General features: G+C 32.6%; 1 protein-coding gene across 1 annotated transcript in view; it reads left to right on the top strand.

The window, feature by feature from the left end:
• LOC128671157 (uncharacterized protein) overlaps nt 1-16,343 on the top strand; it is a 44,045-nt gene that overhangs the window by 14,840 nt on the left and 12,862 nt on the right. Inside the window, exons 3-4 of the mRNA XM_053747406.2 lie at nt 13,465-13,490; nt 16,096-16,132. Of these exons, the coding sequence (XP_053603381.1) occupies nt 13,465-13,490; nt 16,096-16,132 (63 nt within the window). The remainder of the gene's footprint in view (nt 1-13,464; nt 13,491-16,095; nt 16,133-16,343) is intronic.

Genomic DNA, 16,343 nt, shown 5'->3' with positions numbered 1-16,343 from the left:
TAAATAATAAAACTAATAAATTCTACAAAAAAGAAAGAATCACAAATAAATGATTATTTTTGCTTGGATGTTGAATAAAAATATAAACGATAAAAAAACATTGAACTATTTGTCGCTTAACAAAACCACTTTATAAACAGGTAGTAAAATCCCTCCCAGTAAGTATTACAAGTACACAGAAAGTAGTACAGAAAGTATTAATTTAATAGATTTTGATAACAAGGTAAAGGCAATCGCACCCTTCAGGGGATTTTCGCACGGAGCTAAATGGTATGATAATGCTCATATTTCTTCAGCGTCTCTTTTAATAAAGGGTCACACCATAGGAGTTGCGTTCGTCGATCCCTTTTGGGTATAATATTTGGCACGCGTCGCCGCGTCAGCTTTTTTTGCTGTATATAAAGTGGAATGTTGTGTGAAATAGGCAGAGGACACAAAACATGACTTTCAATAGGCTTGCCTGGGTTTCAAAAGGAATGGAATTTTCTATTATCTTTTGTTGTCATACTAAGAGCGCGTTTGTCAACATATGAACGCACGTTTTCTAATTCGTTTTTCCAGAAACTTTTATCTGATTGAATTTATTACATCTGGTTGTACAAGTACAATTGACGTTTGGATAGTAAGTAACTATACGAATAGGTATAACAAAAAATGGTACATTGAAACCTTGCCCGGTGCCTGTGGGCGAAACTTAATTCCCCAAATTCGTAAAAAAAAAGTTATAATTAGATAAACCAATGTTCAATTCATTTCAACAGGATTTTGTTTTATGGTATTAACAGAAACCAGTGATTGGAACAGATCAGGCCTTTTAATATTAGGAGAAGCGGACGTATGGAATGATATCGGTTTTACGGAGCCAGCCAATTGGAACCGTCTCGTCGGTTGATTGGAAGCTGCTCATCCCATGTTATTTTCTCTCAGCTAAATCGAAATACGACCTAAATATTTGTATATTTTTTACGGTATTTTTTAATTTTGTGTTTTTATTCCCTGAAACACATTTACTCTAACACGAGACACAAAATAATTTTAATTGGTTAAATATTACAATAACTTTGTTTTTTAAAAGATATATGTATATTGCAAAATATTTGTAGACGTAAGTTGTGTCTTGAAAGGTGTTCATAAAATAAGTTCTGTGTATTTTTCCAGTCCCAATAAATTGTTGAAGTGACTTAAATTATTATACAAGCAAACCTTCATTATATATAGCCATGTTTTAAAATGTATTGACAAAGGATTTATTTTTAATCCTCAAAAGCAGTTAGAAAACGAAGTTACGTACATGATGTTATAAGCTATTTACATGATAGTACTTTGATAGCATTAGGCATAAAGGTACCTAAATGTCAATGACTAACTTATCCTAATAGCATCGTGTCTATATTTTAAAGCCCTTTGTATTAAATGTGATTCTAAGTATTATTTTATAAATTCAATAAAAGGGTTTGAAGATTTGTGGCATACCTACTGCCGCCATTTTGATTTTTTTTCAAAATCGCGGCCAGCCATGAAACGTATATAAATCGATAGCTGACATTAATACCAACAAAAAATATTAAAACAATGACCCTCGTAAAGTGCCAGGTTTCTGAGATAATAACCGTCAAAGTTGATCACGTGACATCCATAATTATAAGCAAGGGTATGTGTTCTGATGAATCAAGATATTAAAAAAAAATTACTTTAGAACAAATATGTATGTTGCATTGTATCTGGATATATTTTTCAACTTAATAACATATTTTGTGACCATATATGTGTGAGTGCAGTATCGTCATTTGATTTAATATGACATTTGACCTTATAGGATAAATAAAAGTAATAGGTACCTCTGTACAACCATTTACTACATAACATAAGATCAATAAAATTAAAAATTCTCTATTCGGTTACCTACTACAATTTCTCTTTGCGAAAATAGTTATATAAACCTGGATTTCTTTTTACATTGGCACAAAAGGGAAAAAAATTAAAAGTACAGTTTAGGAACAGTATTTTTATTGCCCGATAAACATTTTAATGCATCATGCTTTTAGTATACACAATTTAAACACTTTTGAGACTACAAATACAAAAATCACATTCATAACATCAATACAAATACTAAATAACGAATAACTCGCACAGAGAGGCGTTTAAAGAACACAGGTAGCAAACTGAGTGCAGCGGTCGGGGTTATAAAGGTGGCACGGGCGCACCTCTATGTTTTATTATTAATATTATCTATACCTATTAGAATATTTTGTGTATGTTTACACATTGTTATACCAAATAGATGGGATTATAGTCGCTATTAAAAAAAAATCACGTGATCAACTTTGACGGTTATTTTCTCGGAAACCTGACACTTTATGAAGGTCATTGAATTAATATTTTTTGTTGGCATTAATGTCAGCTATCGATTTATAAAAGTTTCATGGCTGGCCGCGATTTTGAAAAAAATCAAAATGGCGGCAGTAGATATGCCACGCTCCATAGTAAAATCTTCAAACCCCTTTACTACAAATAAGTATTAATAGTTTGCTCTGGCGTTTGGTTCTGCCCTAGAATAGGACCACTCCATATTCTCCTGTAGATGACGTACGAGGCGACTAAGGGACATATAGCCTAGGCAGTTGATAGGCAACAATAGCATTCCCTATCAACTGATGTCGAACGTAGGGTTGACGTCGAACGTAAAATCACAACCAAATCTTCAAAATTTTTAATATTTTTAAGGTGGTGGAACGGAAGAAAGTCTATTTTCGTGAAAAACTCACGTAGACAAAATATTATTCTACTAAAATACATATCAACTCCAGCTTATTGTTATGACACGGGTTTGCACCATTTCCCATGATTGTATTTTTTGTTCTGAAGTCCTCGTGTGAAATTTTTCGATACGCGGTAAGCACTACTTAGATATACACATTTTATTTCGTTGACACTGAATTTCCATTAGGAGGCAAAATGATTTTATATTTTGTGAGCTGCAAACTCATTCATGATTTCATAAATGTGAAATCCTTACATCATTACACAATATAAAACACAGTCCTCTGCCGCGTCTCTCTTTTCTCGATAAACTCTGCTGCACGGATTTTCTATACGATGGTATAGTCATGTTACGATACTAATAATCATACGTATAATGTCGAAGCCTTGTTTGTTGTATAAAGTTTCTAAACGTATTCCATTCACATAACTAGTATATGTGATATCATAATACAGTTAGCACCAACAAAGCCAGTTTCCGAGAAGTTACGGCGGGTGTTTATAGTATCACGTGTCTGTTATAAAAATCTGCCAACCCAAAAAAATAAATTTATTTATAAAGCCGGTATATATGGAATATACGATTCATTTCGTATTTATTTGGATCTACTTTTGTTTGTTGCTTCATCTTTGTAGAAATCCTAATCTCTTTTACATCCTCGAAGATTTCGAAGAAGTGGAAATTTATATTCGGTCTACAAAAAATCCGTTGATAGAAAGACGGCTGTAATCGAAAGGTCCTCGGTTCATGTCCCACTCGTGCCTTACTTATTATATAGTATATTTTATAGACCATCACTTGCTTCCGTTGAAAAAAAACATCGTGATTGTTGTGTAACATTGACTAGTTAGCTTACTAGTCTGTACGCAACTGTTTGCCACTATGTCTACAGGTGGTCGTGTAAGTCACGTCGGATGCCTTTTAGCGACTTGAATAAACTAGAATTAAATAAGAGTGATTAAATACATAACAAATGTACAAATTTTTTATATGAGTTATTCTAGCTGGCTGTATCAAATCAACGATTTGATTTTTAGTTATGGAGCTATTTAACACATCTATAACACCAACATCAGGTCCTAGTTGAGCAATCAAAACAGCAACCAAGGTAGTGTGACGTGATGCTTCACTATTCCCTTTGACATTAAATGTAATTATTTATTAGATTTTTCTCACTAATTAGTCATATAAGTATATACGTGTATCGTAACGTAACGTGACATCGCAGAGTGCTGCTTTCCGTCGTTGTATAACTAGGACAGTTGGTAACTTGTTTAACACGTAATATTTGGAATTCATACCTAAACCACCTGACCGGCGTCCTTTGTCTAAAGGATCTCAACTGAAAATGTATTATACATAATTTTTGTATGTACGGTCAGGAGTGCATGAAGCTACCCAAAATTAATTACAAATTCTATCGCTGCAGCTAAAATGCTATGTAAGAGCGTGTTCCCATTGATCAGTCGTTGTTTTTTATAGGTTTTGATACTGACATGCGTTGATATACCTCGAAACTTTATAAAATTTCTACGTTCTTCTGCGTTGATCCGTCGCAACTTCATACAAGCGCAACTGAGCAATGGTAACACAAGTAGCATATCAAATATAAAAAAAATATTTTTCGCGGGCCTGTAACTATATCTCTACAAAATTTCATCACAATCGATCTCGCGTGTTAGTTTTAAAAGTATAACAGATAGAGAGACATAGTTTATCGTTCATTATATATTATTTTTTAGTAGTTATTATACTTAAACCCATAGAATTTCGCAAATAAGAAAAGTTTAATAGCAATTTTCTAAGTTCTACCTATTCACAGTAGAAACTCATTATTTATTGAATTTGAACTTTTGTGATTACTTTTTAAAGTACAGTCTACATAACTTGATCAATAATAAATAAACAGTGAATAAACTGTAATAAGGTCCTTTAGATTAATTCAAATTTATTACAAAAATTGTTTGCTGAACTAAACTCAACTCAAAAATTATTTATAATTTTTCACAAAATCTGTGAAGACTTTGTGAAACGTTATGAACTACAACTAAGTTACAATAATTATATACTCCGAGGACAACATGCTTCACTACTGTCATCGAAGCACATAGTTATTGTACGTCGTAGCATCTCGTAGAAGCTTCGTTGTTTGGTCGTAGCAGATTCGTATAAAATGTTTGTTTCGCTATTTTTGTCTATAAAAACGATAGATGCATATACTTTTAAAACATTTCACTGTTTGAGATATCTTTTATAAATCACAACATTTTTGTTACAATTATATTTTTTATTTTACTTATAAACAACTCTCTCGTTATCATAGAAATGACATGTTCAATACCGGCTACATACTATCAACAAATAGATCGACGAACTTTGGTGGATTCAGCTTACATTGCTGGTTTTTCATCGTTCATTTATTCGCATCGGCATCTGTCTACGATACTTTATCGCCGGATAGTTGCCGTCATAACAATCATCCTAATTTGATTGCTATGCTTTGATTAATATGCTACATAAAGTAGAATATCTGTTAGGTACATATGAAAAACGAATTTATGTTTTGCTAAACGATGAAATTATAATGTAAGAAGTGTATGTACAGTGTTATGGAGTCTTCGTCACGGTTCGCTACACACTGACGTTGTTAGACACGCGTCTATATTGTGATTTAAAGCCTTTGCTCATATTGGTTTTATATGTTAATATACGTACGTTACAAATATTTCTCGTAGGTTATATTTGTAACGTATCTGAAAAACATTATTTTGAATTTTTCCGACGCAATGCTGCATTTTCGTTTTACATCTATCTTAACTCTTTTTCTTTTTTTAAGCCTGTTTTGTGTCCCCTATCTGCTTTCATAACTCTCGATCTAATGTTAATTTCACAACCTCAATCTTCATTCTTATCCAAAAAACAAATTTACAGAGGTTATTTAAAATAAAGTAATAAGATTAGATCTTTTACTTCACTTCTTCGTACTATATCATCGATTTTTGTTCTAAAATGTTGACACCTTTTTCATGAAGTCATCGTTTTTTTAAGTACGAACTTATTTTTTAATATTTAAATAAGTACATCACAAAAACCCAGCAGAATTAAAAGTACTGAGTTTGCTAGAATTTAGTAGCAAACAGGGGCTAGGATAAATTTGTATTCAGCTCTCCGTAAGGATTTCAACAATAGAAGAATTCACCAGACTTACCACTTAGCATCTTTGCACAACATAGCGAGCAACAGCGGGGGAGCAAACGTATACTGAAGTCGATAGCCGTCTGGAATAGCGTCAACTAGATTTTATTTGATGTATCTTTATAATGATATTAATTCATATTAGGACTATATATTTATAGAAATAATAAAACTAGATTACAAATTTACTCATTATAATTTATCTCCTTTATCTGAGCAGTTATAATGAGCGGTGAAGAAGTAATAAAGCGGATACAGGTTACCATCACGTTACATACAATACAACAGTATCCAGTAAACAAATATTTTTATTATATACCACAAACCATATCTTGCACGATAACCTGCACTGTTATAAAGTGCAATAAATGCACAGACGTCTATTAAAGTTATACATTTATTTTATTTGCGCCGCGCGTCGTGCGACTACTCTGGTTCCAAGTTTATGTTTTTGTTATTACGCAAGTAAAAGTTAGCAGTGAGAGGTAACTTTTATGTGCTATTTTATAGTTTATTAGTGAAGAAGAAAAGTAACAAAGAGGAGGTAGCAACCAGGAAAACGCTAGAGACTAAGAGAGAGAGAGAGTTTTGGTAGTAAAAATGGTTCTTATTTATTGCGTTATTGAACGGATTTGATAGTAACTATAATGCTTCTTCTTCGGTGGTATTCCTTGTGGCTGAGGGCCGTGGCGACTTTCTTGGCAATGTTAATGAAGTTGTTTGCCATTGCCTTCTCTATTTCACACACTAGATGATAAATTATCGACTATAGTGCAGGTTTCCTCATGATGTTTTCTGTCACCGAAAGCAGGTGATGGTACATGAGTATATTAATACATGAGTCAGACTGGTATACAAACCTTTCGGTTCACAGGCGAGGTCCACCGCTATATAGAATAATCATCTTGGTGAAAATAACAACTGATCATTACTGTTATAACTTAGTTATATTATAATATACGCAGTTATTTGTTAGTTAATTTAATCGCTTTGAAATATATTACTTTAGTTACTTAGAAACAAGGGTGTCTCGCGTATATTCAAAATTCCTGTCATTGCATTCAAGACACGTATTTTTCTGGTTGTCGCCTCCTAAGAGAAAATAACTTTCAACGCTGTTTTTTATGAGATCTTGTGTTCACAGACACAAATATTTTATATATTATATTTTAATATCTGAAAATCTATACATTGCGTATTAGTTATTAGCTACGTGGGAGTACCTAGAGCCTATTAGGTCCATCCTAGCATTTGTACTATTTTATTATTACCTATTTAATATCGATTAATATTAAGACAGAGACTACAAAATTATACTGGAATTACAATTAGGATGTTTAATAAAGACTAAGAATGTCAAAGAATTAATTAAAAGGGGGTGATAATTAGAATTTTACCTAATTAACAGCTCTTTGAACTATGTTAATATATTCTTAATTAAAACGCTTAGTTAAGAAGTGTCGTAAAAATATTGAAAGAATGAAGTTTGTAATTTTTAAATGAAATTCATAAAGGTAAATACGTAATAAATAAGAACGTACGTACAATTCATATTATAGTTCTTAAAGACGATGGTGTGTAAACAAACGTTAAATTGTATTTTTGGTCCTTATTGTTTCTGGAATTCATCATGGTTCCAAGTAAATACTACACAAGCCGATATTAAACTAAAATTCTGAAAACACTGTGTCTATTTCCTAAAATTGGTTTGCCAAGTACTTAGATCTCGATGATTCCTCTAAATAAAGCAATCATTGTTACCTATATTTTTTATAGAAGTTTTACTTATTAGTTTGTTAGCGTATGTATTTTTATTATCCTCCATTTATTTAAATACTTCCATAACGTTTTGACTGACTAAATACGGACGGATGGGTGTTGATGGGGTTGCACTTTCACGTTCACGTAAATACTTACCGGATATGGGCGGTATTTTATTACAAATTATATGTTAAAGTAAACTTTAAATAGTATTTTTTATCAGTCAAAAAATGTCATTTATGTTTTACCAATTTCTACTTTTCTATATATAGGCGTCCTTCTGACTACCACATCCTTCTCTGTCGTGGACTCGCCAGTTGTTACTAACAATATTATTGATTTATCCATAAAGTAGACTTTATGCACTCGGGTGAGATGTCAATAAACATTTCAACCAGGTGCACAAAGTCGAATTTCGAGTGTCCTCATTATCCATCAATCAGTGTAGGCTCAATTTATCGGGGTACGCAGTTACAGTTTTATCTCATCTAGAAAATATATACTACTCCAATCTTCAAAGTGTAAAGCCACAAAAGATAACACAATATTTCCGTGGCCTTGTCAATTCTTCGTCATTTTAATAATTGGTGGTGGCGCGTCGGCACGTGCCCTGCTTACGAAAGCGGAGCAGATATACCTACCTACATTTAAGTGTGCATTAGTAATTTTGCTATAATAAATTTTCCGGCCAATGTTGTATTTGTGGGCTTTCGAAGGATGTAAACTATAGATGGGTTTACTCCTAGTTTCTTCCCAAAAGGTGTAAACATAACTAGTACCTAGATGCGCCGAACTATTTGAAAGGAAACCGGAAAAATACTGGGCGTAAACCACAGATTTATATATTACGTGTTTATATTTAACAATATTAACTTAGATTTAAATCTAACCTATCCCATTTATAGATTAAACTTGTGTAGTGGTAGTAAATATGTACATAGCTTAAACTTAATGCTTATTACTCGTGACGCTCGTGCCACAAATTTACTTCCCAATTTAGATTTAGATGTCATATCGTGACCATCTTAGAGTGTTACCTACATTGTACTACCTAAGTGCCTACCGATGTGGTTTCCCATATGTCGCAACCCAACCCAAATATATAACGTTAATATAACGACATATGTTAAATTAAAAAAAAAAATTAGGTTAAATATGAACAAACTAGCTTTGGCCTGCGGGAATATTTTTTCTGGCATCCAAAATAGCCTATGTCCTACTCCGTACTCCTAAATTATATATCAATACGATTGACTGAGTAGAGAATGTGTGAAGAAGTAACAAACAATTAAATTTAAATTCACTTCTATATCAGTATTAAGATAAGCATTCGATAGTGGCCACGTGGTCCAACTAAAAAATTTGTTCGTGGAAAAAATGTGTGTGAGTCCGTTCTTGAAACTACTTTCAAGAGTCTAAACTCATACACGCGATTCATCATATATACCTATTTTCTGTCATTATATGTTATATACTATAAGTAACTATGATTCTAATAATGGTTGCTCCACATAATTCCTTGCCACGATTGTCACCTCGAAGTAATGCGATTTATCCCAAAGTTCCAACACGTATAACAGTTAAGGACAGTCGTTATATGTTGTGATCTCAGTAGGGTTTGCAAATTCAATGAAACATGCACACTCGATACAACCTTGTCCCAATTTTGTCGGCACTGATGACCTACATATTTAGTATTCCGTTTATTGGTAAATAAATCAATCAGTTGCATATCAACATATAGATAAAACGGCAAAGTGTAAGTCGGGCTTCCGTACCGGATTGTATTGATCGCGTGTCATCTTTGTTTTTTTTACCAAATAAGCAAATTAAAATCGGCAATGCTCGAATGCATCCAAATGGCAAAAACATATAAAATGTGTCCAGATGTCCAGAGTCCTTTGAGATTCCGTTTCTTACGTTTAGGGTTTCATACCTACCTAAAAAAGACAAAAACGGAACCAGACGAACTAAAATCGCTCATGTGTTTGTCTGTCCAACTTTCAGAGTCTGAAACGGTGCTTCGACAATTGCTTCGTCTACAAACGTTTCGTCGACAGAATCTTTAGACATCGGCGTTTGAACGACAGAACCCTTCATCTATGAACGATTCGCCAACAGAATAGAGGAGACATTCTGTCGGCGAATCGTTCGTAGACGAAGCAATTGTCGGAGAACAATTTCAGACTCGACTTTCACAGCAAATTATTTCCGAAAGTACTAAACCTATTGCAATTTAATTCACATATAAGTCTGCAACTAAAATAAATTATTTTTTATTATAATTATAATTTCGCTTAAGTATACAGTTCCAGCGCTGCGAAAGACATAGATGATAAATGTTAATTAACTTAATTACTAAAATAGCAGGAATTATAACTAAAACTATGAGAGGGGTGTCTGTCCTTCAACGAAATTCAATTTACAGAATAATTACTACCTATAGGCACTCCCACTCCGTCTTGTAAGGCTCAGTCCTGAGGGAGTATTAACAAACCCCGTGAATTGAGCGTAGTCACTCTATTCTTGAGACTTGAAGGACAAGGGTATCTAAAGGAAAGGACTGAATAACAGTAAATTCTGATTATAAGTAGTTATGCTTTTTCATATCTTTCAGTTTATAACCCATCTAATATAATAAATGCGAAAGTAATGTCTGTTTATTTATTGTTTGTTTGTCAATATTTGTCAGCCAATAATTTTCGAAGGTTGACTGCTTTTAGCATTAAGTCTAAACTTTGTACCATATTGGTAAATAAAGTTTGATAATTAAATAAATATTGGTAAATAAAGTTTGTTAATAAATTCGGCTTTGTTCTTTGCTTAAATCAACATTTAAATAATAACATTATTTATAGATTTAGACAAAGCAAAGTCCCGATTATTTAAATTGCATTCACGACAGATTTTGTAATTAAATTTTGTACTATTACAAACTTTACATAATTGAAAATCGAGTCCAAAAAGATATAATCGATCTCGTTAAACTCGCAAATAACAAAACTAGGATTTAGAAGTTGGACAAAACTCAATTTAAGTAATCCAAACATAATTTTAGTATTTTTCCTAAGATCCCTCCCAGAAAAGGGTAAAAAATAATCGTATTTCAAGTTTATCTTTACATTGCTAATTTATTCAAAAGAGCCTGGACTTAATTTGAATCCTTTCGTTTGAGTTTTGAAAGCAATTTGGCTATGAAAAAGTTAGCATTGTATATTTGATAATGACGACTATAGGTAGGTTAGCTATTTGTGTCACACCTAAAGCCATTCTTATAGATAAAGCTTTTTACGCAATAGATCCTTGAGAATGAAATTATTATTTTGATGAAAATCCCGCGTTTGTATTATTTTCCTGATTTCACAATAGCATTATTTTGTATTATTTCCCCAAAGAAGTCTGACGTGCGTGGGTGTCCGCAGCTATTGTTTCATCACGTTTATTTATGACTATAGGTACATCAATGGAAGACGGAATAAATTATTTTAAGTATTTACTTAAAATATCTGTTATTCGCAATTTCTAAAATTCTCTTATGTAAATTTAATATAATTTTTTTATATAATTTTGACATGACAAGACCTTATTTTCCATTATATATAAAATCAATGATAGATTGTATTGTAATAATTACCGAACACCCGATACAGATTCAACGGAATGTATTTATGTTACAGTATGAATGTTGTTTATGTTACAGTACTATAAATATAAAAATATTTAATAAACAACATATATCTGATATAATAAAAAGTAAATAATGAAGCTTCCTATCGATATTACTAGCCGGTTTGATCCCCTTTGGAAGCCACAAGCGAATATTACGTTGTTTGATGATAGCCAGCAAACTGAATGTAATTATGCGGCCGAGTGAGCAGCTGCAAAAAGCCGATGGAAACTCACCCGACGTCCTAGATGAGCAACAATATAACAATACAGCGCGACGCAATGTATCGTTACTCGCGCACTATCCTGATAATGATAGAACGATTGAACCTACTCAAATTAAATTGGGCATTTTGTGATATTTTGTATATCACAAGTAGGTTTCATACAGGGTATAACAGCCGCTTATGTACTCGTAATTGTATTTTGAAACCGGTCACTAAATACATTTTTTTCTTACTGTTGTATTTTTATTAACAACATGTCATTGATTCGACTGCGCCTTGCCATATTCTTAATCAGAGAAATGTATCTGTATCCTAACCTTTCTATTTTTTTATTTAAAAGTGAAATATATTTTTCAATGAAGTTTTTCTATTATACCACCGTCATAATTTCCCTAACCTTTTCCCTAAAGGAATGTATTACTTATTGATTTATATTATTTGAATGTGTTTCCGTTATCCTATTACTCACAGACGCATAGCGTCGCGAAGCGCGGTCAGTTTCACCTAGGACGCTGGGTTAAGCCAAGTTATTTTGAGCTGCAATAATCCAGCTTCAATGTTCGCCATTATAACCATTTTAAGGGGCAAGTAGCGGAAAACTTTGCGATGTAAATAGACTCTGGGAAAATTTTATCCCTTAAGGATAGTTTTGTATTTCATAGCTCGTGTGTAATAATAAGTAATAGTACCTATGCATGTAATAATACGTAGATGAAACTATAGCTATGTATAACAATAGTAAATATTATTACATTGTATACCCAAAGAAAGCTGACTTCAGGTAGGTAAACGTTCGTCAAGTGGGAACGTGCTATTAAATATATCAATATTAACATAAGATATTTAATAGATATACAGTATAGATATATTAAATTTGATTATTCCGCCCCAATGATCGGTGTGCGGTCTGCTTACATATTTTTCAATTAAAAACAACCGATGAGAATACTAGATTTTCACTAAATGTTGAGTCGTCGATAATATTGATTTAGTAGATAATAACTCTAAAAGAATACGACTACAAAAAGTAGGAATAAAAATATCTCCTGCCTATCTTGAATAATTTTGTCTTGATAAATATCTCACTTTATATTTATGAGGTTGGTAAGTAAAGCATGTTTTACCTTGTCCCTTGCTTACTGAAACATACACACATTATGTGAGACATATTAAAATCTGTTCTAAATTACAGTATTACAGTTAATATTTTATATTAATCAGTTGTCTGACTTTTTAATATAAAATGGAATATTTACTTTATTTATACCGAGAAAGCGTATAAAAGAACATACATCTTATAAGAGCTAGGCAATTGTGAAACTATCACAATAGTATTAGACGTCCACAAAATTAGGTGTTGCGACTTTACTATTAAGTACTTTGTAATATAAGCTATGTTTATAGTTAGACTTTTCATCACTGGTATTATTGTATTTTGGTACATTTGTACGAACATTGTAACGTTTAATTCAGTTTTTAGTCTGCTAAATTTCATAAATATTATTCTCATTGAAAATAGAAACCAGCGTAATCAAGGAGCGTAAATGAGCCCAATAAATGAATTATATATATCTGACTTTCCTCTGTTTGTCCTACAGACTTAACATTTTCCTCATCTCGCTTCGGTTTCCATGACAGTGCATTATTATTAATAATAAGCATGGCCTGATAATGAACCAACGTTGGGCTTCCAACGAGGAGCTACTCTACGGTTTACTGCGCAGATATATCTATTTTTGTCTCGATGACTTGAAAATAAATTAAGCTTCTATCTGAAATGAGATTTTCGTACAATAAACTTATTTAATGTTAAAAATAAAAGTTAATTAATGTTTTTTGTCATTGTTTCAGGGGGCGACGGACAGGAGGGACGAGCGGTGAGATTAATTTAACGATCTACCTCCCACGCACGACAATTTGCTTTGTTGTGCGAGTGTTCCTTAATTTGCGAGTACTACATAGTAATAACGTGAAGACATGTCACCTAGAATAGTTGATACAACTCTTTTCAAAATGTGTTTCTGTAGGTAATACTTCTCAGTAGTGGTCGATTTGTGATCTGATCTATAATGAGATGAATAGAATTACTTTCTAAGTAGACTCCGAGCTCCGAAGCTTCACAGCCGAAAATAAAGAGAGAGGAATAGAGACTAATAATAGCCAGCCTTCATTAACATTACTTTGTAGTAAGGATAGTAGAGTTTCTGTATCTTTAACAAAATAACAGAACTGAAGGCCTTGCGGTGCATAATCCTCCAGTGATTTTCATTAACCAGAGTTGTTCATTAGTGATGGGATCAATATACTTATGGTGATAAAGGCCTGGGCGTAACAGTTGCTACACAACCCTGGATGGAAGTATTGCTCATTATCGCATAGTCCGGAGAGCCAATTAGCCTAGTTTCCCGCGCAAACTGAGGCCTCAACGTAAAGGTGTCATTTCCTGTACTATGTCAGTTAATAACAAGCATTTTCCTCCATTTTCGTGTACGTTTACGAACTTTCGTTCAGTGCGCAGGTATAATGATAGACTATCCTGCTCGGGCAAACGCGTTTTCTGAACAATTTGTAACTTTTTATTTAAGTTGTAATATTTTTATTAATACAAAATTATCGGGTTGTCGGTGTACATGGGTTTGCTTACCATTAGGCGACTTGCATGCTTGTTTGCCCACTTTTACTTAAGTTAAAAAAACTTAAGTAATAGATTAGGCATTAATCGACAATACGTAATAGAAACTAAGTCCATCGAATATGGTGACATGAGATTAGTAAAAAGAGTTTTTTAACGTTCAACTTGTTAATATTGTATAATCCATTGACTAAATTGTACTATGAAGAACCAACTTTTTTATCCCTGAATTTTATATTACGGGAATCTGACGCAATCAAATTTAATATTGAATGAATTACAGAAAACTTCAGAGAAGGCCTGTATCTGTCAGTTTGACTGCCAAATATTAATGAGAAAACTTTGCGAGCTAATATTTTGATTGAATTACAAGATCGAATAATTTTATTTTCAATCTTTCGTTCTGTTTCGTGTTTCATGTGTTTACATGAAACACGAATTTACTACAATACAATACACGAATACTAATTAAAAAAAAAACAGATTATGTACCACAGATCACTCATGCTATCTATCTATCAATCTATGTTACGTACTTGCATAAATGAAAGATTTGATTTTAAGTTTTCATGTATATGGATTTATAATTGTCACCTCAGAATGATTACTAAGTAGTCCATAGATAAAAATATTAATATAACAAATGTACATAACAATATTAATTACTCGTTTTTACGGGTTATTTTACTTATAACTAATATCAACGAAGGTCTTCATGTATCTAATCAATAGAGAATACGAGCTATAAACAACTTGCACCCACGCGTGAAAGTATGGGAGAATAGGATATCGTTTGTTCTAGTGAAAGCTTAATATACTCAGGCTTTGCTCCCGTGGAAATTTCGGGATAAAAAGACCCTATGTGTTATTCCAAATTTCATAACAATCGGTCTAGTAGGTTTTTCGTGAAAGAGTAACAAACAGACGTGTATGTTATAAAATCACAAACTTTCGCATTTATTATATTAGTAGGAAGACTTAGCACATAGGTGTAGGTAGCATAATATTTAACAAAAGTTTTAAGTTTTTAACAGAGTGGTCGATAATACCACTCATCATACCTGTTATAACTATTAGGTAGATATGTTTGTTCTATCTCTCTCATATCTGAGCGTTTTCCCGGTTTTCCAGCCGTTAAGCGTCGGAGCCCAGGGTCCCCTAACTATAAATGTCATTATTAACTTCAATCTAAAGAGACTTGAATTGTTTGTAGCTGACATCATATTAAATACTTTAAGCAACTTATAATAAAGGAAGTTAGCAATCCGTAAGTAGTTAAATTAAACTCACATGTCTCACTGGAAACTTTAGACTACTTCCGAGCTTCTGAGTAAATATACTGTGTACACTTTGTTCGATACAATAATAATCGATGTATATCTAAGTGAGTGTTACGATTGTGCACGTACAAGCTAGTATTTAATAGCTTGTACTTTCATAATCTATAGGTACCTATATGTACATAATATGCTACATACCAAATATGATTTTTTCCTGAAACTCACGAAATTCATGATTTCTTTGCGAAAGTGGGATATAAATATATATAAACCCTTGGATATAAAATGAAATAAAATATAAATAAACCCTTGGAATCAGAAGTCTTCTTCTTTCTGTGCCTCTTCCCAGTATTTCGCGTTTCAAATATTTATATTAATAACCTCTTAAAACATCAAATTTTCTTAAAATATTTTCGGTTTTAATAAATAGGTTTTGTCCGAACTTGGCTGTCGCACACAAAGCCGTAAAGTTTGTTTGTAGCGACAACACCTATATTGTTAGCAGGTAAATGGAGCATATTCCACATTCATGTCGTCAGAGTTTCCATTTCATTTGTGTTCTTGTTTCAGGACGTGCCTGTTGAGCAGTTGGAAAAACTGAAAATTGGTAAGTCTCGCATTTTAATTTTTCAGTCTTTTATTACAGATGTATGGATAAGAATATTTAGATATTTGTTTTAGTTTTATAATTATCAAAAGGAGGTTAGTTAGGTTTAGTAGGTACACTAATTCGTTTTAATGTAAGCCTAGACTTTTAACATACCTAACATTTTAAATTTTATTAAATTGTTTCAATAATTTATAGTTCAATATTGAAC

Source organism: Plodia interpunctella, chromosome 7 (assembly GCF_027563975.2).
Source record: "Plodia interpunctella isolate USDA-ARS_2022_Savannah chromosome 7, ilPloInte3.2, whole genome shotgun sequence".
In the NCBI taxonomy this organism is placed as follows: Eukaryota; Metazoa; Arthropoda; class Insecta; order Lepidoptera; family Pyralidae; genus Plodia; species Plodia interpunctella.
The sequence above is the reverse complement of the archived record's forward strand: the minus strand, read 5'-3'. Positions and strand labels throughout refer to the sequence as shown.